We start from the raw sequence: 26,678 nt of genomic DNA, 5'->3' as shown, positions 1-26,678 counted from the left end.
GACGCCTGTAGTGTTGGTCCTGACCATCTGTGCAGTGAAGGCTTGGATGAGGCCTGTGGTTCAGAGAAGTTATGGCTTCCTCTCTCAGTGGAGGAGGCTTTGGAGGCCCCTAATGGAGGAGGGTGGAGTATCCTCCTCTTATCACCTCCACTCACCTAACCAGCTCCTTGCCAGGAAGTAGTTGTATGTCATCAAGCCACCGCCTGACCCTAAGGCTCAGCCCATCAGCTCTGCCCTTGGGACATACCAAGGCCTCTTTAACAACAGGAGAGAAGAGTCGTTACCCATGTGTGGCCTCAGAGACCCAAGGGCCCCAGTGTGGCAATTAGAATCCACCTATTGGCTCCCCAAGTCCACGGTCTGTCTATTCCCCAAGCTCTGCCTAAGCCAAAGTGCTCTCACCAGCATTCCTAGTTCACAGCTCTCCATCGGGCTCACGTGATTCCTGACGAGCATCGAATTCTCATCCTACCAGTGCTTCACTTGAACCCAATTCCTGACTTGCCTGAGGCCTTGCGTGGGTGCCTTCCGCACCACCCAAACCCACACGTCCTCCTCTCCCATTCATGGTCCCACTTAGGTATGCCATCTGTCCAGCTGTTTGTTCCCTAGATGAAAAGTTGAATGTCTTAGATCTCTGTCACACCTGATTTTTGTCTACAATAAAGTATGTCTCTTACCAGTTTATTTCACAGCTATTTATTGAAAAATGGACACACTTGTGTGTGAAAAAAAAATCAAGGTTCGAAATGATCTCTATCCATAATGGAAGAGATAGCATGGAGGAAATGGCTCTGCCTTTTGTAGCTTTGTGACCTTGAAGAGCCTTCATGTCATGCTTGCGTCTCCCTATCAGTAAGACTGATACTATTGTGTATTGCTGTGTAGATGTGTGGGGAATAGTGTGTAGTCTTTCACTGGGTGTTATCATTTTTATAGCACAGTATTATTTATTTTGCCATTCCTGGGGATTTAACTCAGGGCCTGGTCATCGTCCCTGAACTCTTTGTGTTCAAGACTAGCACTCTACCACTTGAGCCACAGTGCTACTTCCAGCTTTTTCTAAGTTTATTAAAGAGTCTCATGGACTTCCTGCCCAGGCTGGCTTCGAACCACAATCCTCAGCTCTCAACTTCCTGCATCACCAAGATTACAGGCGTGAGCCACCGGCACCTGGCTATAGCACAGTGCTCACTGCCTTTTCTTTGCATAAGCAAAGTGCAGAAAATAGAGCCTCAGACTCCAAGGAAATCCACAGTCTAAGGAGAGACGGACATCACCTGAAATTATTGCAATTAAAATGGTAGGTTCAAAAAGAACTTACAAAGGGTACAAAACTCTATCTAGCAATATTTAAAAGATCTAAAACATTCCTTCCCTATGGGAAAAGGCCACAAAGCATTAGGTACCTTTAATTTCCAAGAGAATGCAGCATGCCCTCTTGGACCTCTGAAGGAGTTCTTACTATGTGTGGATACTGTCCTATGACTGCACAGACTGACCTTGGGATAACCTGGGGTGGGAGTTACCGTTACCATGCCTGGTTTGCAAGAGTCACCACACTGACTCCTGTAGTTGTCAAGGTTTGCTACTGTTGTTTAGCCCTAGCCAGCCAAGCCGGTCTTGTAATACTCACAACTACCATGGGGTGGCGGCACTGGCCCATCAGTGAAGCAAGTCATCAGCCTGAGGCCTGTGACCAGAAGCTGAGTCCAGCAAATGCTTCTAGAACCAAAAACTTCTTATCCTTACTTAGGTAGCGTCTCCATTAGATTCATTTCCAGGGAGAAGCAACAGTAGCTCAGTTCCACATCCCCACTAACGCTTCCCAGGGACACTGGGGAGAAAGCCACCGACTGGCCTTTTTCCCTCCTTTCCTCAGGCCATCATCTTGCACACCTTCACAGCAGCTCCCAGTCCACACCTGGCATCTGCACCTGCTCAGGAATTCTCCCATCAGGCCACGAGGGAGAGAGATCCGGAAGTAAGGAGAAGATAGGCACGCCTCCTACTGCTTAGAGGCAGACTCGTTGTTCCGCAAGTGCTCCTTGCTGTTCTTCACTTAGGCCAAACACCAGATGGAGGTGGGTGCCAGATTCACTCCACATGAGCTCAATATGATCCTGATTGCAAGAAAAAGAAATGTGACTTCCGGCCACAACCCTCCCAAGCCCCAACTTCTGAGAGATATGCTCAGGGTCCTTTGTTTTATCCTTGGTTTTGTGAGAGGAAGAAAACATTACATTCTCTACAAATACTATGGAGGTTTTATAACACAAACATGGAGACTCGAAAGCACTAATTGGCAATGAAGCCTAAGGTGACAGAATGGAAAAAGAAGTCAAAAGTACATTCCATTCCACCAGAAGTTCTAGAAAGTATGAAGCAGGAATGAGACAAGTTGTCATTGGAGAAAGGAACGAGAAGGAAAAGAATCTAGGGTATTTCAAGGTCATTCCCATTGTGGAAGGAGACTGTTGAAATCACGTGTCTTCCACCGAACTGGAGTAATAAACTGCAGGCCCGGGTTGGAATGTGCAAGAGATCAGGCCCTCATCAGTCCAGGCTCCAACTCAAGGCAAGGATAGGTCAATCTCGATCCTATACCCTGAGAAAAACCCTGGGAAAAGGTCATCGGGTTCTCTTGGCAGTTTCAGAAACACAGCTTGCTTGATCCATTCATAAGTAAGGAGTCTGGGGGATCGATTCTGTAAAACCACCAGGAACTATGTGAATGAAATCCCAGTACAGAACAATTCACCCAGCCATCAGTAGAGGGCACTCTTGCCCAAGAAAGACCAAATTCCCCACCAGAAATTTGAACCAAGATCCTTCATCTGGGCAATGAGATTATGGTTGAATTTCATTTCCTTGTTATTTATTTATACTTTGTAATAGTTACACAATATCATTTATATATTTTTTGGAAATGTTATTGTTCAGCAACCAGATGGTACAGAAAAAAAATGTGTGTGATTATGTCACATGGCAAAATATTGTTGTAATGCCTCAGCAAGAGGAATCTGGGTCTTCTTGGTGCTAGTCTGTCAATTTCCCTGAATTTGAAAACATTCACTTAAACAGTTTGAAAAGTACTTTGAATATATATTCACCTCCTTTAATTCAAAGACAACTTCTACTAAGTAATAGAGCCAGCCTTGTCAACAACAGTATCTTTACCCGTGGGTAATTGATGAAGTTAATGTTTATGCGTCCTTAAACATTCCACTGCGGTTGCGTAAGATCTAACATTCCAGCGATGGAACACAATAGCCAAGAGTTCCAGAAGCTATTTTCACTTATTGAATTACCTCAGAATTTTAAGCGGCCAAAAATAGCCATTTGTGTTGCTAGCTGTCATTCAGAAATCCAGGAAGGGCCTGGCTGGCCAATGGTCACCCAGCATTCACCTGCTGTGGACACTGGATATTACCTGGACAGCTCAAAGCACTACAGGACCCAGTATCCAAGATGGCTCTCTGACATGGCCAGCAGGTGATGCTAGCCAGTCCAGATGAGGTGATCGCAGGTTAATCAAACAGCGTGGCAGCTCCCTGCAGGACTCACATGTTCCAGCAATCTAGGCATGCCTCACCCTTTGCTATGCTTGGATGCTCAAGGCCCTTCAAAGGACCACCTGTCCCCAGGTGACACCACGGGGAAGTGATACAGCCTGTTAGGACATGCATCTTCGTGGGAGACCTCAGGTCACTGTGGGTGGGCTCCCCAGTCAATCGGAGGATCAAGGCTCATTTAGTCTGCTTCTTAGCCTTGGTGTCAGTTGTTCCCAGCAGTGGCCTGTGCTCATTGGAGTTGACAACCTCACCCACACTGTCACCTGACCTGCCACTCAGCTGACAGATGGTTGCAGCGCAGGGTGACAGAATGAAGGCAGAGGTGACTCAGGGCCTGTCCCAGTGGACCACAGGAAAGACTAGCAGCCTTGCCAGGACAGGCTGGCCAGCGGTGCTGTGGGGCCACCCCGTCTAGGTCTCAAGCCTCCAGAACTGCAAAGTAAACTCATCTGCTCTTCTAGATGTGGCCGTGGGCTTGGCACAGCCTCTCTTCTGCAGCGTGGTTTCCCGGAGGGCTGAGTGTTCCCACGGAGGGGTGCTCTGGCTGCCTTCCTCAGTGACGCCCAGGCCTCAGCGTCACTCTACCCTGAACCTGAGCGAGTTCTCTTTTCTCCTAAATAGACAATAAAAAAATAAGCGTATCCAAGGAGTTTTCTTCCTCTTCATCATTTTGATCAGGAGGCCCCACGGCTGTGCAGTCATGGTGACATGAGCAGGTAATGGTACTGCAAGCCTGGTGGCCAAGCCATGTCCACAGCAAGCTCAGGTCTGGCTGTGGATAGCAGGTGAGCCGTGGGCATTCCTGGCAGCAGCTGGTGACAGAGATGGGGGGCGGGAGGTGGCACTTCAAGCTTGAGGTTCACAGAACATGGCAAGGACCCTCCACATAGCAGCTGCTTTACCAAACCCTTCCATTCTGTGTCCAGGAACAGGAGGCGAGCACAGCAACTTGTGAGAGGCCAGCAGTCCTGCCTGGGGTCCAGTCAGGCCCTGCTGCCTGACACAGTGGCATGTGCCCTCCTGCCTCCTGTCGACCCTCCATCAACTCCCTCCCAGAACACACAACATCCACACGCTGAGACTTTTTCAGACAATTCAGCCTTTATTTTTGAAAATAGTTCTGTAGATTCCACTTTCTTCCATGAAACTGAGGTCAGGCAAGAAACACCATACAAATCCCTCTGCAAGCGACAACCCCTGTGCTGAGGACACAGAAATGCTTTGGGGAGGCTGGGTAAGTGGTTCCGAGCCAGGGTGGCTCTGGTCCCAGCTCCCCTACCTCGTGCTGAAGCCACCGGCCTCGGTGCAGCGCCCCGGGTGGGAGGGGGGCTCCAGCGGACCCCTCTGCCCCTAGCTGGCCGTGGGGAAATGAGCCCCGAGCTCTGCAGTAAACAGAACGGGAGGTATTAACTCCAGCGACCTGGCGACCCCGCTCCGCTGGCCCTGCCGGGGGAAACCACCTTCGGTTCCCCCTAACCCGGCCCCACTCCGGGGGAAGGAGGGGGGGAGGAGGGGCGGGAGGAGCAGTCGGGAGGGCGCAAGCAGCCGATGGGCTGGGACGTGGGCTGTCCGGACCCCAACCACACGGTGGTTTCTGGCTTAATGCTGCCCCCGCCCGGTCCGCCCCGCCCCCCATCGCCTCCCTCGAGCCCTCCCGTGGGGGGCGGGGGGAGGGGCAGGGCTGCACCCCAGGTCTAGCCGACCAGGGCCATCTCCAGGGCCCCCCGCGGGGACGAGCGGGGGTCTCCTAGTTCCAGGTGGGGTCGTAACCATCCCAGGTCTGCGGGGGCGCCAGGTGGACGCGGCGGCCCCGGAACTGGAAGGTGACGACGCCCCGGTAGCCGGCCCTGGGGACGCCGGACTTGAGGTCGTCCATGACCCCCAGCGCCTTGGCGAAGGCCTTGAAGCTGTCCCGGCTGGTGTACTGCACCCGCACCTCGCCCAGCTCCTGGCGCTCGTTGGTCCTCACCTTCTCCACCGGCAGCTGCGGCGCCGCGTACACGCGCGCCACGAAGTCGCGGTCGTAGGCCTCGCGCCGCAGGTAGGACAGGTCCAGCTGCGTGAAGGGCACGAACTGCTGGTTCAGCTTGATGAACTTGAGGTGCTGGTCGAAGAACTGCCCGTGGCTCACGCCCTTGCGCCCGAAGGTCATGGTCCTAGAGATCTCGGGGCGCAGGCAGGCGCGGCCCTGCCGCTGCTCGGGCCGCCGCATCCAGTCGTCCCAGAAGGCCCGGGGCCACTTGGGCTCCAGCTCGGTCCAGAGCTCGGCCAGCAGCAGCCAGCCCAGGCCCGGGAAGAAGTCGGTGCGGTAGAGCAGCTCGGGCCGGGCGGCGTCCACCATCTGCTCCTTGCCGTTGTCGTTCCAGGCCGACACGCACCAGAGCGAGGGGTCGGCGCGCAGCAGCGGGTAGGTGGCCTGGAAGTACTCGAAGAAGTCCGGCGCCACTTCCAGGTCGTCCTCCACCACCACGGCGGCCGCGAACCGGAAGGTGTGGAAGACCTGGCTGAGCGCCCAGCGGTAGTGCCTGGCGATCTTGTAGTAGCCCTGGAACTTGCGGTGGTCGGGCTGCACGGCGATGGGGCTCAGGTCCGGCTGCCGGATGTGCGTGACGGCGCGGCCGTAGGAGGCGATGACCTGCGCCGTCTCCTCGTGCCCGCAGTCCTGGCTCACGATGATGGGGAAGCGCTCGGCCGAGGGCCGGTAGTGCAGCAGCTTGTCCAGGCAGCGCCGCACCGTGCTGCGGTCGCAGGCGATCACCAGGACGGCGATGACGGTGGGCGGCGGGGTGGCGGCGGCAGCGGCGTTGGGCGCGGGCGGCCCCGCGGGCCCCGTGGACGGGCCCCCCCGCCGGCCCCACGCCTCATAGTGCTCCCGGATCTGCTGCAGCAGCCCGCGCTGCCGCTCCAGCTCCGCCTCGGCGTCCTGGGCCAGGCGCATCACCTCGCGGGCCAGGCTGGCGGGGTCATCGTCCGGGGCCGCGGCGGCGGCGGGGGCGGCGGCGGCGGCGTCGGAGGGCAGCCGGCTGGGCGCCGGGCGCGTCCAGAAGAAGAGCAGCACGATGGCGTTCCAGGCCACGAAGAGCACGGCGCCCCACAGCACGAGCCCCGCCGTCTGCTTCTTTAGCATCCTGGCCCCCGCGGGCGGGCGGGCGGGCGGCGTCACTCCAGCGCGGGCCCGGCCGTCCCCCTCGTCACCCAGGCTTGGCGGTCAGGACGCTGCCGGCACGCTGGGAGAGAAGACAAGAGGGGCCGTCACCGTGGGGGACTGGGTGGGGGAACCAGGCCGCGGGGACCCAGACCCAGGCCATTCCTGCCTCGGCCTCCGCCAGGCCCCGCCCTCGGCCTCAGACTCAGCCCTCGGGGCTCCACCAGGCCCCGCCCTCGGCCTCCACCCTCCGGACTCCACCAGGCCCCACCCTCAGCCTCCACCAGGCCCCGCCCTTGGGGCGCCACCAAGCCCCGCCCTCAGCCTCCGCCAGGCCCCGCCCTCGGCCTCAGACTCAGCCCTCGGCCTCCACCCGCGGGGCTCCACCAGGCCCCGCCCTGGGTCTCCACCAGGCCCCGCCCTGGGTCTCCACCAGGCCCCGCCCTCGGGGCACCACCAAGCCCCGCCCTCGGCCTCCACCAGGCCCCGCCCTCGGCCTCCACCAAGCCCCGCCCTCGGCCTCCGCCAGGCCCCGCCCTCGGCATCCCTGGGAGCATGCGGTGTGTATGCACACACAGGGAGCCTTATTTCACGTCATCTGTGGGGCCATCCTGTCAAACAAAACTAAGCCGACACGGAAAGACACCTGTTGTGTTCTCTCTTGTTTGAGGAAACCAACACCACTGAAAAGGAAGACCTGAAAGAGGAAGAGGGACTCTTAGGGCAGGGGCGGGTGGGGTGAGGAGAGGAGGGGGGCAGAGGAGATCGGAACACACAGCAAGGCACGGCCAAACAGGGGTTTATCCAGTGAACGTGTACTAATGGTTATTAATACATGGTGGGGTGGCCCATGTCTGTAATCCTATCTACTCAGGAGGCTGAGATCTGAGACCTGAGGATCCAAGACAGGGAAGTCCTTGAGATTCATCTCCAATGAACCACCAAAAGCCAGAAGTGGAGCTGTGACCTGAAGTGGCCTCGAGCTCAAAAGCTCAGGGACAGCACCCAGGACCTGAGTCCCCCCCCCCACCTTATATGAATAATTTTCAAAAGCCAGGCTGCCCAAGATCTAAACAGCTACTGATCAGCCACTGCAAATGGATCACAAAACAAAATTGAAAATGGAAAGCAAAAGAAGTGAAACTATTTGCTGATGGTGCAAAATAAAACTAACAAAACTAAACCAAAGGCAAAAATGAACCTAGAAGTCAATAGTCTTCATCCACAAATAATAACTCACCAGAAGAAATAATAGATAAGGAACCTCTACTAATAAAAGCTGGTAACAAAAATTTTTAAATAAATTTAACAAGAAAATCAACAAAAACTTTAACTTCTGTAAGATTAAAAAGATATGAACATCCCTTGTCCTTGGTAAGCTATGACAGCATCAAAAGCTCCAATAAAATTCTTTTATATGCACCTAGACAAATTGATGACACTGAAGTTCACAGAAGAAAGCACACAACAGTATCAGGAAATAGAATGACTTGTGAAAGGGAATTGTTCTATTAGATCCTAAAATGCTACATACATTAAAACCATGGTACTGGTACATAAATTAGGCTACCACACAGGACTTAAAACTCGACCAATAGGCCCATAACATGTAGAAATCTAGTCTGTGATTAAGATGCTGCTTAAAGTTACAGGGGGAAAAATAGTTTTATGAATAGGGTTGTAATAGTTATATAGCCATGTGGGAAAGTAAATTTAGATCCATACACAATTTACTTCCATATACAATTAACTTCCAAGTGGGTCAGAAATCTAAGTGTGTGTATGTGTGTGTATGTATGCATGTGAAATCTTCCACCTGTTTTCTCCTACAAACCAGACACCCTCCAATTGTAGAACACCAGTCTTGTGAGAAATCTCAAGCCTCGTTCATGGCCCAGTTTCCTGGAGGTGTTCAATGTTGGAACTTCCTCTTTAATTTAATAGCCAGAATTTACTTACTCCCCAACTTCCGGCCTCCTAAGTAACTGTGAAGTTGAAAGCTTTAGAAAAGGACATGGGAGAAGGAGGAGACTGAGTTCCATTAGCGGAAGTATGGTCCTGGAGCTGTGGGAGTGTGCCTGGCAGCCCGATCTGCTCCTCCTGGTATTTACTGGACTCCTGACTCCTCCTAGATGCCGGTGGACATGCAAATCCCCTCCCCTCCACAAACAGCACCTGTGCAACCACTGCAAATCCCCCAGCCTAAGGTCACAATGATGCAAGCACAGAGGCCAGGCGGCTGGGCTAAGACACCCAACATTCACAAGTCCCTGTGACCCAAACACTGGCTTCCCTGCTCCCAAATCCAAACCACCGAAAAACAGTCCTTTTCAACTCACTTGGCAAAGTCTGATCTAATTTAAGGCGAGGCTATGGACCATCTTTATTCTGCTTGGTCTATTTTGTTACAGAAATAAACATGACCCATTACAGTGCACTGCTTCAGATCTTGTAGAACACAGTAAAGGCACCAGATCGTTATATTATACAAAAAGTTCTAAATTCTGAAATAATTCAGAATTATGAAAAGTTGAAGTTGCTCATTCACCACCACATTCCCCTCTGATATCCTCAAACCCTTGAGCCTGAATTCTTATTATAAAGCAGGCCTTGATGTCGTTTCCCAGCTGGCCTCTATCTAAGCAACCTTCCCAATTATAGTAAAAGAGTTTCTTGGTCACAACATTAATCTCCCTTAAAAGTCATCAGAGGCTTTGCCCACAGGGAGTGATGTGGGGATGGGAAGAGGGCCTCACGCTTCTTATGACACACAAGGGCCTTCACAACAAATTTCTTCACTCTTTCAACCTCATCTTCTATTACAACCTGCACAGGCCTGTGCTATATATACTCAGACTTCATGCATTTCTCAAGTAAGTTCTCCGACTCATACACGTTTGTGTCTCCAGCGGGACCCTCATCCTGAAATGACCTATAAGCCACTCTCATTCTTTCTGGCCCAGTTCAGACAACTCCTGGATCTAGGCAGAGCCGGGTCTCCCGCACAGCACACCCTCCTCCGGGTAACACAGGTCGTGGCTGCGCCTTCACTGGCTCCCACCTCGTTCTTAGGGGGACTACAGCCTTTCGTCCACCATGGGCACTGCAGTACCTGACCCATGGGTAAAGCTCAAACTGCTACACCAAAGACTGCTTGCATTAATTGCATTATTAGTAAAAATCAGGAGAAAGAAAACCAAAACGGCAACAAATGTGATATGTACTTCTTCCAAAATGATTGTGGCATACTTCCCCAGCGGAAGCGAGGGCCCATGATCCTCCCTTCACATCCCGGACAGACTCGTGACTCTGGAAGAAGTGAGGCATGTGACTTGCACGACTGCAAGATGGGCAGGATATGGGTAGGCACTCCAGCTGCCAGTCAGCATCAACCACCAAACAAGGGAGGAAGCCTTCCAGATGAGTCCAGAGGATTCCAGCCCACCTCTCTGCAGCCATGTGACAGACCAGAAGCGAAAACCACAGCTGCAGCTATTAAACAATTCTATTGTTTTAAGCCCCTAACTTGAGATGATTTATTATGCTGCAGTAAGATAAGGAGTGCAAGGGGATCTGAGTAACTCTAACAGCAGGGAAAGTGTTCCCGTTGTCCTTTGTACTCGGGCCTTAAGTCCAAACTCTGAACCCTTCTCTCTACTCACATCCCCGGTCTCTACTGCTGAAAACTAAATCTCCTCAACACTTAGGGGCTTAAAAACTATAGCAGTCATTTTTATGATTGTTTACAGTTACAGTAAGTCTAACAGGAAACAAGTTATCAAGTCATGAAAAGACACAGGGGATGGATTTTAACAGAATTTTAGAAAATGAAGCTGAGGGGAAGATCTGTCTCTCTGCTCTTCTATGTCTGGTCACCCAAAGCTTGAAGACCCGGAAGCTGAGAGCGTGAGAGCTTCATTGCTCTGATGGATGGGCTGAGACAATAGCTGGCGTGCAGGCTGGACATGGTTCCCGCTTGTGGCTGGGCCTTCCCTGTGAAAATGATGGCTGGGTTCCAAAGGGAAGTGTCCAAAGAAAGAGAACAAGCCAGTTCAAGACACAGCCTGTTTCCTCATCTAGCCCGGGTCACTTCTGGTCAGGGGAGTGTCTCTCTCTCTCTCTGTCTCTCTCTCTCTCTCTGTCACACACACGCACACACGCACACACGCACACACGCACGGAAACCTACCCAAGAACACCTGCACCAGGTGGAGGAAGAGAATCATCTTTCCAATACATTCAGCCTCCAGCCAAACCATCCCAGGGTCAAAGATTCCTAACATTTTATTGATTTATGTTATTTATTGGTTTAATGCAGTCTTTGAGGCCAAATCCACACTCCCTTCTCAAGCCTCCTGAATGCTGACATTATCCGTGACTTTTTAAACTCTTGATTCCATTGCCCCTCTCTATGGCAAAAGAATTTTTAATAAACTGCACACCAGTCAACTTGTAGTCATAAGCTGAAGGCAGTCCCATCTAGCCTTAAAAGACAGACCATGAAACGAAGAAAAGTTGACGCCTTCCCGTCCACCTCTGCCTGCTGTAACACTCCAGAATGCCCAGGACCCATCACAGACGAGAGGATGTATGCGGATTACCTTCTCGTGCCGTGTTCCAGGAGAACTGAAGGGAGTCAGGGGAGATCCACTAAACAATCAAAGGCCGGGAGGGAAGGGGTGCGTTTAGGAGGAGAAGACGTGCGAGGCCGGGACCGGCCGCCTCTGGGCAAGGCACCGGGTCCGGGTGGCCCGACCGCGGGAGGAGAGTCACCTGCGGCCGCGCAGGCGCCGTGCCGGGCTTTCGGGGCGCCCAGACCAGGAGCAGGGGTCCGGGGGAGGCCGGCCGGCGCCTCGCCTCCGCGCTCGCCCCGCTAACAGGTAGGAAGGAAGAAGTTTCCACGCGGCTGCCTGGCGGCCGCCGGCGGGCCGGGCTCCGGGCGGGGCCGGGGAGGGCGCTCTCCACCCCCTCCCTCCACAGCTGGAGGCCCGCGCCTGGCTTTCCCGCTCAGCCCGTGGGCGGGGGCCCCGCGTCCCCCAGGCTCCCCGGCCGGACCTCGTCCGCGCCCCGCGGCCCGCGCACCCCGGGACCCCAGGGCCCCACTCACCAGGTCCTGCAACTTCCCGGGGCCGGGAGGCGGGCGCCCGCGCGGCGGCCCTTCCTGCGCTGCGCCGGGCCGCTGGGCTCGGCCGGCGACAACGTGGCCCTTCCCCGGGGAGGGCGGGGCCTCCCCGCGTCCCGGGCCCGCCCCGCCCGCCTCCCTCCCAATCACCGGCCCCGGATGCAAGCCCGCTCCGGCCCGCCGAGCGGCCGGGCGGCGGGGGGCGAGCGGCTACTTTGGGCCCTGCCCCGCCCGCCGTCTAGGACGCCCCGGGCCGCCGCCCCTCCTCCGCCCGGGGCCCCGCCTGAGGTCAGACTCCAGGGCCGACCCCCGGGCTCACCGACCCCAGGCTGAAGGCCGGCACCGGGCGCCCAGGGGCCGAGGGGTTTGCTTTTTCCGTTGGGGGTGGGGACGGGGAGCGGGGAGCTGCGAGCTCGGAGGGAAAGGGCAGGACGCCGGGCTGAGGACGGAGGGACGGCGGCGGACCACAGGACCACAGGTGTCCAGGGCGTCCTGCCAGGGGGAAGGGGCGAGCGGGCCCAGGCAGGGGGATGGAGGAAAAGTGTGAGCAGAGTCGGAGTCACGGGCAAAGTGGGCAGAGGAGGAAAGGCACGGAGAGCCAGAAGTGGCCCCCCGGGAAGAGAGGCCCCAGGTCGGAGGCCTGGGCTCTGCGTTCCATGACGGGCCATGCACTATTCCCTGGGAATCCCTGCTGTCCCCAGCACAGTCCCGCCCTGCCTGACCTTCTGCCGAGTCCTCACCACTCACTTCACCACCTGACCGGAAGGAGGGGGAGTTGAGAACGCCTGCCTGCCACTGTGCGGACACGGGCCTCCCCCGTCCGCATGCTTCCCCAGGTGTCACAGCACAGGGCGGCCCACTGAGCGAGTACATGTCTTCCCTAAACTTGCTCCTACATGATGCCGGGAAGGTGTGACCTGTAACAAAGGCTTCTGTATTGTGGAGAGGGGGTCACTTAGACATAGAGGCCTCTCCTCCCTTGGCCTCTGGGTTAACTCTCCTAGTAGCTATGGAGAGCAAGCCCCAGCTTGCTGGAAGCCACACTCAGCAAAAGCCAGGGTTTGAGATGCAGATATTGTGGTTCCAGAGGGCACTCATTCCCTCCCTCCCTCCACCCGCCCCCCCCACCTCTGAATGAATACTCCAGCTCTAGGAGATGACTGTGTGCCAGTACAACAGCACAGTGGGATCACCGAGGCTATCTAGGTAAGTAGCTGGAGGGGGAGGAAAAGCTGCCACACTGTGGGGGCATGTGTTATGTGTGCATGAGTCTACAGTTCAGCTGACTGCTCACATGCCAGGCAGAGGCCAGCTTCTCTGCACTCTGTCCTCTTCTTCCATATCTCTGTGAAGGAAGTCAGGGATATTCAGACCCTGACACTCTCACTCAGTATCAAAGTGGGAGGGAAAATAAGGAAGTTCTTCAGAAGTCTAAAAAGTTAGGAAACTAGCTTAAAAAAAAATCACCTTCCTGGACAAAGGAGGAGCAGAGTGCTGAAAGATGAGAAGAGATTGCCCTGCTCATGTCACATCAGATGTCCAACTCTAATCATGCCACTTCTCCATCCACGGCAGCTGGGTGGGACACAAGACAAGAAAGCTGTGTGTCATAACTCACCCTGCCCCCATCTCTGCAGTCCTTTGTTGAAATTCCAAAGGGATTTTTATAGTTCTATGCAAAGAGAAGAACTAGTAGAGGTTAAGGATAGGATGGATTCTTGCATGTAAGCTAAACAGAACAAGTGGTCTGAGTGGCATGAAGCCAGAAGATGAGTGTCATGATCTGGAAAAGGCCTTAGACTCCACAGATTCCATGGGGAGAGGGGATAAGGGAACAAAGGTAGAAACCAGGAGCCAGGTTAGATTCTGCCACTAAGCCTGGGATCCGATTATGTGATAATAGAAATGGGAGGATCCAGTACAGGATCAAGAGACTTGAAAGATAAAGAAAGCATTTCTGCCGGTCCCACAATCACCAAAAGGGAACTAGAGAAAGAAAAAGGAAGTGACATTTTCTTCAGGAAATTGCCTCTCACCATAGATTATGCCCAACATACTCTAAAACTGCTTACCAAGAAAGAATTCGTGCCTTGAATTCAAGACAGATCTTGGCTTGAAACCATCAGAAGAAAAAGCAAAGTGTTAAACTAGTATGCAGTTTCCTTTCTCCATCTTCCTAAAAATCTCTGCCCCTCATCCCAGTGCCATAGGCCAAAGGAAAGTGGAGATTTAACAGTAATTAAGAAAAGTACAAGTAAATTTAGTTAAAATACTGGGGAAGGGGGGAAGAGTCAGGAGCAAGCCAAGCCAAAGCTCTTGACAGGAGAGGAATCAGCTGGAGGAGGAACTGTCTTCCCAGAGAAGCTGTCAGGCAGGATATGGAGTTCCTTTCCCTGGAAGTTTAGAGCAGAATGTAGGAGACCCTTGTCAGGTCAGATGCTGTAATGCAGCTCAACACTGCATAAGCCATTTCAGTGTCTGCCACTCCAGCCTTAGGCAAGCCATCCTGCTCAGGGCTTTCAGAGCTTCTCTTCACACCAGGAAAATGATCTCTGCACTGTCTTCCTCATACAAAGTGACACAAGACTGGAGGCTCCCCAAATCCAACAATTTCAAAGAGCTTGGAAGCACTCACAAGACAGTGAAGCCTTCTCACACAGAGTGGGACCACAGATGTGGCAGTGGAGGAATCTGGAAATCACAAAGTCCTTGGGGACCAATGTGATCCCTGTGCCTGGGCAACGACTGGCACCAGGAATGTGCTGAGTGAAGCTGGAGGACACGACATACCTACCCTGAAACCCATACAGAAGTGGCTGGCCTGGCACGAACTACTTCCACTCTGCCAGCACAGACTTCAGATCTCTGTGGGGAACGAAGAGACTCCTCTGGCAAGGAAGAACACAAAGATGTAGGGGAGAAGGGAATTCATAAGCTACGATATAAATATAGGATTTTCAGTTTTTGTGTCCAGTGAATGTGAGGCACAGAAGGCTGAAAGACAAGCTTCCTGACCCTGGACACCAAACCCTACCATCTCTTCAGATTCCCAATAATATAACATGTACCACCTCCTTCCTCCTGTTTGTTCACTTGGGAGGGAGAGATCAGGAGAATAGTGGTTCAAGGCCAGAGTGGGCAAAAAGTTCACAAGATCCCCTCTTTAACTCAAAGCGGGGCACAGTGGTACACCAAGTATTCATAAGTAGAAGGCTCAGGTCCAAACCAGCCCAGACAAAAAGACCATACTCAAAAACTTACAAAAGTAAAAGGGGATGTGGGATGAGGTAACATGGCTCAAGTGGTAGAGCATGCACCCTTGAGTTCAAACCCCAGTACCCTCTAAAAGAAAGAGAGGAAGAGAAGAGGAAATATCAACTTGGAAAAAATGAAAAAAAAAAAAAAGTTAAACAGAAGGAAAGACTAGGCTATGGCCCAGGAAGCAAGAGTTCCAATGCTCACTCCAAGAAATGGAGAAAAGAGTTCCAGATACTTGGCTCTTCAGAAATAAACTTCTCTCTAGCCCTTTTTAATCTGCTACCCCCAAGGAAAAGGAACACTGCCAAGCTAAATGAAGAGCCTTTGGGGCCAATGCCATAGCTGGCATAATCCCTCAATTTAAGTTCTCCTTAAGCTGTTCACCTTTCCTACGAGATGATACTAGGTATTAATGGCAAGAAGATGAGACAAACTCAGGGCAGACTGTTAGGGGAGGATATCTTTCTAAGGTTTTGGGCCAGCACACTAATTCAATAAAAGTACAAAACATCTCATTCAGAACTCTTTGTTTCAGGCATATCAAGGAATGTGGGTGTTACTGTTTGTGTTTGTTTGCTTTGTGGGTCATGGGGCTTGAACTCCAGGCCTTGGCACTGTCCTGGAGCTCTTCAGCTCTAGGCTACCACCCTAGCCCTTGAGCCTCAGGCCCACTTCCTGTTTTCTAGAGGTTAAGTGGAGATAAGAGTCTCTCCTGCTCCTAGCTGGCTTTGAACCTTGATCTTCAGATCTCAGCCTCCTGAGTAGCTAGGATTACAAGCCTGAGCCACCACCTCACCTCTGGCGTGATGTTACCATTTTTAAATGTAAATGGCTCTGGCTACTTCTCAAAATTCATTATTCCATTTGTTCCTGATAACCTATGAGGGATCTCCTTGCATGTGAAAAGAAAACAGGGCAGAGATGGTTGCTCAACATTATCTCAGCCTGCTGCACTGACTATGAGAGTCAGAGCTACTGACATCCACAGATCCTACTGATTTCCGTGGTAGTGTTCTATTTCTGTTCTTTCCAAGCTCTCTTACAGTGATAGAGGAAGAGAGATAATTTAAGAGGTTATCTAGTCCATTTCTTCCCCAACACCTAATCCTGTTCTTTCCCTAAAATACAGTCTGAGTAATCCAGAATCTTAGCCCAAACTGACCTGAATCCTATTATTTCACAGGTGGAAAGACCTTCAATGGTAATCAAATCCACTACATTTTTCATGTGCTCCTTAGCCTAGCCTCACTGACCTACTTGAACACATTGTTAAGTGCTCAGAATCCTTTGACAGGTACCCTCTGGCCTTGTAAGGAAAGGATGGGGAGACTAGGCTGCAATCACAAAAAAAAAAAAAAAAAAAAGAACAAGCTGCAGCTTCCTATGTGTCAACAAAATAAAGAGTTCTCACCAGGTACTTCCTGTGCCCTCACTTCCTTCCTCCACTCAACGTGTTCTGCAGTGGAGTAACCAGGAACTACTAAGTGGGAAAGGAGAGAGGAACCTTACCTTCTCTTGTCTCAGTTGCTCTTCTAGAGATCATCAAACCCCCATCCAACACTCCATTTCCAAAACTGAGAATCACAAATCAGATCCACCAAAGTGTGGCTTCTCTCCTCTGGTCCAGGTCCAAAGTCCATGGCTGAGAGCACCCAGAGGGGGAGGAGTCTGGGGGGAAGGGGTGTGTCCAGGCCCCTCCCCCCCACTGCAGACTTCAGTGTCTCTCCCAGAGGTCTGTTACATCCCTTCATTCAGCTGGCTTTTATTAAGCTCAGGCTTCAGTGATGGTCAGAATCCAGACACTGGCTCGTGGCTTGCTCAGGCAGGGTAAGAAGTCGTTCACTCTAAGGACTGGTCCGGCGGTTTTCTGCTGAAGCTCAGGAGAAGAAACAGGCCTTAAAGCCGGCATGGCCCAGAGGCTGATTTCTGTGTTGGCCTGTGGAACATTGAAACATTATGGAACTGTCTAAATGCATACACCCAAACTGATTTCTAAGACTGTGTATCTCCCCCTCCATACCTAAGTCACATTCCTTTACTAGACTGTCAACAACAACTCTCCTCAAATACTACACCAGATTACCAAGTGTCCGCTTCATTTACACACTGGACCCTATCCCCACCTCCCCCCCAAAAAACCCATACATTGGGGGGGGGGTACATGCATATGGCTCCAAGAAAAATAACCAAAAACCAAACCAACCAACCAACCCTGACAAGTGTGAGCGGGTCAGCTCCTAAGAAACACCGAACACAACGTCCACCTTAAGTCCTCTTAGGGCGTTCGGTGTTTCAATCCGCCGGCTCTCTTCCACAGACCGAGGGGGCTGGCGCCTTCCCGATCCTTCCCCCACCCCCCCCCTTTTCCTCACCACCACAACCCCCGCCCCTGCTTCCCTCCCGTCTCCACCCAACTCCTTCACGGGGTGGGGGGGACCGGGTCGCTCCCGACGGCACTCCTCGGGAACGACTGAGGCCCGGGGGCCCCAATCTCAACGATCGAGAGCCCGGCAAGTCCCCCGGATGCCCCCTCTCCCCAAGTTTATCCACACACACGCACTCTTCGGGCTTCCTGTAGGGGCGTGGCATCCACACGACCCCCCCCCTCCTCCTCCTCCTCCACCGCCGGGAATTTAACTCCTCCCACTCTCCTCCCCGCGTTCCCGCGGCGGAGGAGGGACACCGCGGCCCCCTCCCCACTCGGGGCCGCAGCCCGCCTCCCTCCCCTCCGCCTCCCTCCCCTCCGCCCCGCGCCAGGTCGGTTACCTGCGGGCCCGCCCACCATCACGGGCCGGGGCGGGAAGCCCGGCTGGCCCCGGGCCGTCCCGGTCCAGGCCCGGTCCCACCGGCAGCCCAGGCCCCACCCCCCCCGGACCCCCGGCGGCCCGGCCCTCCCCTCAGCACTTCTTCCCCCTCCCACCATCCACCGCAGCCACTTCCGCCCGCCCTCCGGAAGTGGGCTCGGAGCGCCGGCTAGGCCTTCCCACATCCCGCCTCTTCGCTCCCCGCCTTTCCCCGCCCGTGACCACCGCCAACCGCGGGAGCACGGGAGGTGAGGGTCTCATGGGTTGGAGCAGTGCCTCCACAGTCCCTGTTCACGGCTGGGACGGCGACGGGCTGAAAGCACCAGGTCTAGGTGAGAACGGAGCTGGGCAACTCGTGGTAGCGGCGGTACCCGAGGGGGCGGGGCAGACGCGAGGGCCTGGCACGGGAGCTGGCGTCACGCTGGCGTCGCGGGCCGCAGAGCGCATGCGTGTGCGGGGCGGGCGTCTCCGCGGGTGAGGCTGGGGAAGGGGCGTGGCCGAGGGGCGCGGCCGAGGGCCGGGCGCGGTGGGGGCGGAGCCTACGCGCGGCCTGCTGGTGGGGATCCCGGTGGCTGGAGGAATCGCCTAGCAACAGCGGCGCTGGACCAGGCTGCTGAGCTTCTTTCCGGACGCCGGGCCTCCCTCCTGTCGAGAAATGATGGGGAAGGCGCCCTGCTCGGAGTTCCGAGCTCTCTGGATGGCAGGATCACAGGAATGCCGTCTTGGTTTTGTCTATCGCTTACTTTTTCTCCCCCCTCCCCACATGTCCTCAGGGTCCCTGGTCACTGTCACCTCTGAAGAGAGGTGACACAGATTCCAAAATTGACCTGTTGCCGGATTATTCCTCCCCCTCCTCTATTTCAAGCTGAAAAGGACAGTCACTAATCGTTTTCGGAGTTTTATGTCATCCAGTGTACAACATCTTCTATTTGCCAAGACTGAATGAATAGCAGTCTCTTATTCCCCCTGGTCCCCCCCCCCCCGCCCTTTTTTTAAACTAGAACCCAGACTAAACTTCTGGCCTAGTCTCCCATTCCTGTGATTTTTTTTTCCCAGGTCATGAACACTGACAGACTGGAAACCCTCCCCTACCGGAAATAGAGTGTAGTTGCTGCACCAAAAGTCTTGAAATGATGAAAGATGACATAACGTTAAGAACATGTTAAAGAAAATAAAGATGTGTGTCACTGCTATACACCCAGTTATGCTACTTCTCAGCTCATGTTCCTTTTCTTTTCAAACCAATTCGATTCAGCCATCTCTCCCACCTAAATTAATGGCAATTTCATTTACTTATGTCAAAATCCAAAGATCTATCCTCCTGTTGTCTCTCACGTTCAGTCAAACTGGGTATACTACTGGCTCTAACTTCAAATTTTATCTAGCCTTCAACACCTCTCCATTTCCAACCTTGACAACTTGGTCTGTCTGCTTAAGCCCAGAGCCAGATTTCTACATAGCAGTCCAAAGTATCTTGGTATTTCCCTGCCCAAAACTGCACAGAAGTTGCCCGTTTTGCCTGGAAGAGAAGCCAAAGTACTTACTGTATTCTCCAAAATTCAACATCACCTGGTATGCTGGTTTCTCTGGTTTATTTGCTCTTTCCCCTCCACTTACTATAAACCCTTACTGTCCTCATTGCCATTCTGTTTGTATCTAGTCCTTTGCAGTGAAAGTCCTTTCTGGTTGTGTGTGTGTACATACATGACATACATGTCGTATACCTACATATATATAATCATGGGAAGATAGATATTTTATTACTATTACCTCAGTTATTTTCCAAATGTCCCCCCACCGAGTTCTTCCCTCACCAACCTGTTAAACCTGTCCTTTACCCACAGTATTGCCAGTTTCCCTTATCCTGCTTCATTTTTTCCCCATACCTCTGAATATACTTTTAACATGTTACTATTTATTGTCTGTTTCACCCTACTGGATTATAAGTTTTATGAGAGGAGGCATATTTGACTGGTTGATTTCTTTTTGTATCTCAGATGCCTAGAGCAATTGTCACCCATACTAACTGTTAAAAAAAGTTGTGGAATAAATGAAATATGTTGATTGTTTTCATTGAAATGTTTTCATCTAAGCTATTCTCACCTGCAAATATCTGAGCATGATTAGGTATTGGGAAACATTTTGCATCATGATTTTTAATCATACTGTACTCCATGTTTATATTTTTAGAATTATAAGCATTTTACTTTCAACTGCAGCGATTTTGCACTCCTCTTTTAACAGAGAGCTCTGTAAAGGAAAAGTTAATGATATCTTTCCTGTGTCTAATCTCACTGGAAGGAACTTTACTGAAAGGGACTGTTTTCCATTTCATGGATATCCTTCTGTGATTGGACTAAGACAGGACCTGAATCTTCCAGGTGGAGGAGGATGTGTCTAGCGGTATTTGTGTTTTCTGGAGGGCAGTGGTATGGACCGATGCCATCCTAGATAGTGGGGTATCCCTATTTTAAATGATGTGAACCCCGTAAAAGCAATACATAATTATCAGAGGAAACAGTGCTGACTGTGGATATGTTCTAACTTCTTACTCTCTCCTTCTCCCTGGTCAATATTTCTTCCTGAACTCAATCCTCCTTTGTATCTCGCTTCATGTGTAATCACAGCACTTTCTAAAATCCATTCCCTCAACCTGTCAGGTAATGAAGATGGGACACTGACGGCAGTTTTTCCTTCCCCCCTTTCCATGTTCTCAGTGACCACACCAACAAAATCAATAATAGTTGTGATTCTTTCAGCCAGCAGTTTACTGAAGATACCAGACAGAAGAGGCTGAGATAAGCCAGGACATCACCCATAACTGAGGTAGAAAACTGAAGACTGAAGAAATGCCATAAGAATCTGAATACAATCCAGAGTGTGAAACATTGATGTCAGATGGAGCATGTGCAACAGGTGAAGGAATTTCATTTTAATCACAGGGTGAAAGTTCTATAAATATACTTTAAAAACCAAAGCACCTCTTTGCCTTGTTTCACCAGGAAAGGTACATTTTTTGTTTTGTGTTTCCTTACTTAATCTTTACATTGTTATTTTAATTTTTAAAAATTTTTGGACTTGTTCCCCAACTAGATTGTGAACTTCTTAAGGGCAGACTCCTGGTTTACTTTACAACCCTCACGTATTTCTGTTTGTTCAATTCAATGAATATTTACCCTCAGGCCTAGATCTTGGCTTCTCTGATTTCTGTGGCACCAGAGATTTGGTTTCCCTGTATACAGCAAGAATAATGCAACCTGTCCTTTCCCCCTAGAGAAGTATTCATGAGGCTCAAATGAAACCATGGGTATGAGAATCCTTTTAAAACTGGAAAGAGCTATTAAAGTATCTATAGTGTTTAGGAGTTTACAGATAACAATCAGAAGTGCGAGGGTGCTGGTGTATGCTTAATTTTCCGGGGGAGTGAGGTGTCCCACAATGTCCTCTCCATTTGGGAACAGACACCTGAACATCCTTTCCCTAAGGAAGCTTTTTCCTTCCCCCACCCTTACCTCTTTTTAAAGTGTGATTAAACTGTAGAGAAAGCCAGGTAGTTCTTAGACACATGTTTTGAACTACATAAATGTGGGTTATGGACAGATTTAAGTCTGAATTTGCATTTAAGCCAGGAGCACTTACTCATTTAAAAAAAAAGTCTCATTAGAACAACTCTTTTTGTGGGCATTGGCCTACTGATACAGTGAGTATCTGAAATTTTCTTTTCTTCTTTTTTTTTCTTTTCTGCCAGTCTTGAGGCTTGCACTCAAGGCTAGCACTCTACCATCTGAGCCACTTTCAGCTTTTTCTGTGTATGTGGTTACTGAGGAATCAAATCCTGGCTGTATGTTTGCTCTGTAAGCATCTTGCCGCCAGGCTGCACTCATGGCCCCAGTATCTGAATTCTTGAATCCCAATGCCAACAGGCCAAGTCCCTCCCCCGACCCCCGCCAGCCATATATTGAGTCTATATTAATGAGTGGGAGACTGAGGCTAAGGGAGAAAGAGGAAGAGGACAACAACCATGTCCAAAATAGACACATCTTTTGCCTCCAGCAGATTTCAGGTCACATGAAGAGGGAAAGCTCATTCTCAGGAATAAGCAAGTAAATGAATGAAGTCAGTTTGAAGTGCTGCTGTGAAGAAGTATATAATGGACATAACATTAATCTGGACTCTCTCCTGGGGAAGGTGAGTCATCCATTAGGTTGTGAAGGGATCCTGGTTTGGGGGGTCATGGATTCTTTACATCAAGTACAAACAAGCCTGAATGGGGATTGGTTGTGCTCCTTAGATTCTAAATGAGGCCTGGTCCTGTTTCCAGTGACCATCTTATGTGTCATGGCTGAATCCTTACACCTTTTTCTGCCTCTCTGAAACATCCCTCACAGGAGTAGCTGAAAAGAATTTTGGGGGAAAGCATTACAACTGTTAGCCCCTCATTGCCCCACCTCAGTTACAACCTTATAATTCCTTTATCTTTGGTGAACAACCATTTCTTTTTTTTTTTTTTTCTTTTTCTTTATTTTGCCAGTCCTGGGGCTTGAACTCAGGGCCTTCTTTTGCTCAGGGCTAGCACTCTACCACGTGAGCCACAGGCTTCATGCATGCTAGGCAAGCACTCTACCACCAAGCTACCATCCCAGCCCACTATTTCCAAATAGCTAAAACATTTTAAGTAACTTGTCAGTAATGACACTTATTAAGCATTGAATGACAAACGTCTATTGATCTTTTGAAGTACAATTCTGTGATCTTTCCTCAGTGATATACTCTTTTCTCTCTCCCTCTGAGACAAAATGTCTTCCTGCATGCCATCCCTCTCAGCACCAACTCCAGGCTCCCCCCTTCAAGACACAGGAATGGTGTTCAGTTAGCGGTGGGCCAGCACCCCAGCAGCACACATTAGGAAACCTCTGGGAAATATTCTAAGCAAGTGAGGAAAAGAAAAAGGTCGCAGGCTTCTGGGAGTTAATAATTCACCACTGTGACTGCTGCCTCTCTGCTGTGGTTGGCAGACATCTCTGCATTTGTCACTACTACTTTATTCGTAGAAATTGCCCTGGGAGTTAAATCAGATATTTAACCTTTTACATAAATCAAACATTTCAAGGTCATAACTACAGGCTTCAAACATTTCAAGGTCATAGCTACAGGCTTCAAACATCCCTGTTTGCATTCTGACATGCTCTCTTGATGGAGTAGAAAAAACAAAACAAAAAAACAAATAGAAATTCAGTGGTGAATTAGTCATATCTGAAGTAGATCAGAGCTGCTTGTCTGAATCCTGGAGTGAGAAGACCCTGGACTTTACCTCTTTCTGGACTGTCTCAGTATCTGAACCACCACTGGTAGTTTATTTTAGGGGAGAGTTCAGAGTGGACGCCGGGGCATGGAGATTCCAAACTCATCTCCTCTCACCTTTCATACAGCCTGAAAGTCAGAAAAGTTTCAGACTTTATCACCAGTTAAATAGCAGTCACTCCTAGAAACTTCAGAAGAAGGCTGCATTTGTTGTATTCCTCAGTCTGTAGCACCAATGGCAGTCTGCAGAGGACTTAGGAAGCAAGCAGACTCCAGGGATAGAGAAGACAGAGCCAACTCTGAAGGAAACCCAGCAAGCAAGTTTCAGTGAAGTTCCACCAACATTGCTGTGAAGTCAAAGTTAAGAAAGGGGTAGAAGGGCCGGGAGTTTGGCCTAGTGGTAAGAGTATTTGCCTAGCATGCACGAAGACCCAGGTTCGATTCCTCGGTACCACATACATAGAAAAAAGTCGGAAGTGGTGCTGAGGCTCAACTGGTTGAGCTCTAGCCTTGAGAAAGTCCAAGGACAGTGCTCAGGCCCTGAGCTCAAGCCCAGGACTGGCAAAAAAAAAGGAGGGGGGGGGGAGTTAGAAAAAAAACGTTAATAAAACAGTGAAGGTTTAACCTAAGTAAGCATTGACAAAATGAGAAAAGAAATAAAATACCGTGAATGAATGAGGCAGGAACTGGGGCTAAAATTGAAGTGAATTTTATCCATTCCAGCAAAAAAAAAAAAAAAAAGTTAGAAACAAATTTAGTTACAAATCTGCACCAAAAGGGCCAAAAGTGTGAGGTCATAGAAAAATAGAAGAGGCATTCCAAGAATGACACATTGTTTACCCAGTTAAAAGTAAGGAAGTAAAATTTGAGAGGGAGAGCTTCAGTTTGGCCTGCTCAGAGATGCAGTGGCGGTAGGTGAGAGCCCATTTAAGTCTTCCTCCCTTGGATTCAGACTACCGCACCTCAATGCTGTGTGCCTGTGGGCACACTTTTAACAACTGTCTTTTGTCCTCCTCCCAAGTAGGCAGAGAATAATGGCCACCACATCCTATTGTTAAAAAAAAGAAAGAAAAAGAAAGGAATTTGCCTGGAATGGTTGATGCAGCAAGTCTTGTACTGTGATATTTATTGTGTAACGTTTGACACATGTATGACTGTTTATTTGGAATCATTAAGGAAAGGAAGCCCCAGCAGGGTGGGGCAGGTCTTGGCCATCAGGGAAAAAGCTGTTTACTGAAAAGTTCTGGTAGAAGGGAGAGGAAGGAACATGAAGGGGGATTGAACTTTACGGCAAAGCCCTCACTGTCCAGCTGCAACAGACACTGATTCTAGAAACACGGAATCTACTTACGAGATGTGGGGCAGTAAGAAAGGGCAGCCTGCCCGATGCCGAGAGACGCAGACACATCCACAGCTTCACAGCCCTGTGGGCTGTGGCGCAAGTCCTGCAAAGCCCAGGACCCAGAGCCAGGGGCCTTGCTGTCAGAGGGCTTGGAGAAGCCTTTACCAAAGGTTAAAGGAACAGCCTGAGCAGGCAGTGGAGTTTATATCACTTCATTAAACTATTGATTTTCTGCTGGAGGAGAGGAGAGTAAAGGAAGAGGAAAACAGAAGGAATAACCAAGTCCAGAAATCCTAATCTGAGCAGACTTGGTTTGGGTGGAACAGAGTAAACTCTGATGGAAGGTCAAGATTTTTGTTTTGCTTTGTTTTTAGATTGAGGTGTTTGAAGATTGTCTTGTAGGATATTTTTCTTTACCCTTTTTTTTTTTAATTTAAAAAATACTTTGGATTGGTAAGGAACCAGAAATAAATGTTCTGATTCTTTTCATGCGTTCTTAATTCTCTGTCCATAGTTCAGTTTGCCAGAGGAAATAATTTAGAGAAAGGCTATTTCTTGACTTCTCTCTTTAGCCAGAATGAAGGAGGGAAGTGAAGGATTAAGACGAGAGAACAGTGACGACATACTTCCTGCTGCCCTCTGGTGGAGTTTCTCATCAAGCCAGTCAGGCAGACAGTAGTTCTGATCTTTTAAGAGGAGCTGTCTTACACAGCTATTGAGAATGTGAAATAAAACTTAATGATACCTAAAATACCCAGTGCATAAGATAAGTTGCATACTGCCTGAATACCAGCCACTGGGGTAAGCAAGGGCTTTGTAGGTGTAGAAGTCGTTCAGGGTCCCCTGGTACCCTTGCATTAGAAAGACAACTGACACACTGAGAGCTACTTTCCTAGGACCTGCGTACATGCTTCATGCTAAGGCAGAGTGGAAAAAGATAATTTCAGGACCCTTCATTATCAGTCCTCAGCACTCCTGAGCTTCCCAGAGGAGCTTAGTATCGTGAGACATTGAGATCCCGTTTTAGTAGGGGTCAGACTCATTGGTCAGTGGACAAGTCCCTCTACTGGCATAGCTTCATGCCATTATTTAACCTCTCCCACCACTTCTAAAACATCTTATTTCTCTAACATGCACACAGAAATATACTACCTTAACCATTTGGGGTAGTGGAAAGCCCCCGCACGTCATTACACAACCAATTCCCCAGAACTTTTCCTTCACCCAGACTGAAACTATACCAACTAAAGCCAGTGTAGGCACTCATTTAAGTGAAATCCCGTGGAGGGAAACTGCAGAAAAATCTTAAGAAAACTAGGAAATTTGAGGCCAGGAATGTGGCCTAGTGGTAGAGTGCTCACCTAGCGTGCACAAAGTCCTAAGCTCAATTCCCCGGTACCACATCCACAAAAAGCTGGAAGTGGTGCTGTGGCTCAAGTGGTAAAACTATAGCCTTGGGAAAGCCCAAGACAGTACCCAGGTCCTGAGTTCAAGCCTTGGGACTGGCCAGAAAAAAGGGGGGGGGGAGTGGAGGGAGGAAAGAAAAGAAAACTAGGAAATTTGAAATATGTCTTGAATGATGAGTGGTCATCATTAGTAAACTAACTGCTAACTTCCTGAGGTGTGATGGAAGAGTGGTTATATAAGATTGCCTTTATTCTTAGGAGAGTCATACAAAAGCATTTAGAGATTGTGTTGTCTTATCACTTATTTACAAAAAGTATGTATTCATGTGTTTTTGGAGAGAGGAGAGAAAGCAAATATGATTTAAAAGGACATTAATAGCCATCCGATCCAAATTGAAAACATAGTTCCATCATTTTAACTGTGTTTGAAAATGTTCGTAATAGGAAGTAGGACAGTAATACCAAGAAAAACTAGTCAAAATGTAAGAGATGTGTTAACACTATCTTATTTTCCTGAGCCAGTTTCATAAAAGCAGCCAGTAATTTTCCAAGAGACGAACACTCTTCAAAATGCATAATCACACCTAAATGGCTGTGCTCTCAAACCTTTTTACCTTTTGCATTTCTCTAGCAATTTCCAAGGTAGGAAAAAAAGAGAGAGATGGATGACATTTCTGCACACCCAAATTCTTGTTGGCAGGAAGAAGTGGAGGGACCAGCTTTCT

The 26,678-nt window shown here is 50.3% G+C and overlaps 1 protein-coding gene and 1 long non-coding RNA gene across 11 annotated transcripts in view; one reads left to right on the top strand and one right to left on the bottom strand.

The window, feature by feature from the left end:
* Positions 1 to 4,669: 4,669 nt before the first annotated feature.
* Mgat1 (alpha-1,3-mannosyl-glycoprotein 2-beta-N-acetylglucosaminyltransferase) lies at positions 4,670 to 18,306 on the bottom strand. 7 transcript variants are annotated; one of them, XM_090321293.1, is made up of 3 exons: positions 18,276 to 18,306; positions 16,610 to 17,036; positions 4,670 to 6,802 (listed from the first exon to the last, which is right to left on the bottom strand). In XM_090321293.1, the coding sequence occupies exon 3, from the start codon at positions 6,700 to 6,702 to the stop codon at positions 5,323 to 5,325; it is 1,380 nt and encodes a 459-aa protein (XP_090177419.1). In that variant the 5' UTR covers positions 6,703 to 6,802; positions 16,610 to 17,036; positions 18,276 to 18,306; the 3' UTR covers positions 4,670 to 5,322. The 7 variants fall into 7 exon arrangements, with proteins under 7 accessions (XP_090177419.1, XP_090177418.1, XP_090177417.1 ...); XM_090321292.1 differs by lacking the exon at positions 18,276 to 18,306 and adding an exon at positions 18,137 to 18,219; XM_090321291.1 differs by lacking the exon at positions 18,276 to 18,306 and adding an exon at positions 18,021 to 18,064.
* Positions 18,147 to 26,678, top strand: part of LOC150044625 (uncharacterized) — a 16,028-nt gene continuing 7,496 nt past the window's right edge. Inside the window, exons 1-4 of one of the 4 annotated variants that reach the window (XR_016533124.1) lie at positions 18,147 to 18,236; positions 20,664 to 20,820; positions 21,961 to 22,092; positions 25,120 to 25,976. This is a non-coding gene — a long non-coding RNA (uncharacterized LOC150044625). Of the gene's footprint in view, positions 18,237 to 19,341; positions 19,477 to 20,663; positions 20,821 to 21,960; positions 22,093 to 22,695; positions 25,095 to 25,119; positions 25,977 to 26,678 lie in introns of those variants that run through there. The other 3 variants (XR_016533125.1, XR_016533123.1, XR_016533122.1) reach the window with 3 other exon arrangements.

This window comes from Megascapheus bottae, chromosome 29 (assembly GCF_031878675.1).
Source record: "Megascapheus bottae isolate mThoBot1 chromosome 29, mThoBot2.hap1, whole genome shotgun sequence".
In the NCBI taxonomy this organism is placed as follows: Eukaryota; Metazoa; Chordata; class Mammalia; order Rodentia; family Geomyidae; genus Megascapheus; species Megascapheus bottae.
The sequence above is the reverse complement of the archived record's forward strand: the minus strand, read 5'-3'. Positions and strand labels throughout refer to the sequence as shown.

Excerpts from the sequence above, each read along its gene's own strand:
- Mgat1 (XM_090321293.1), bottom strand. The coding sequence starts at position 6,702 with ATGCTAAAGAAGCAGACGGCGGGGCTCGTGCTGTGGGGCGCCGTGCTC.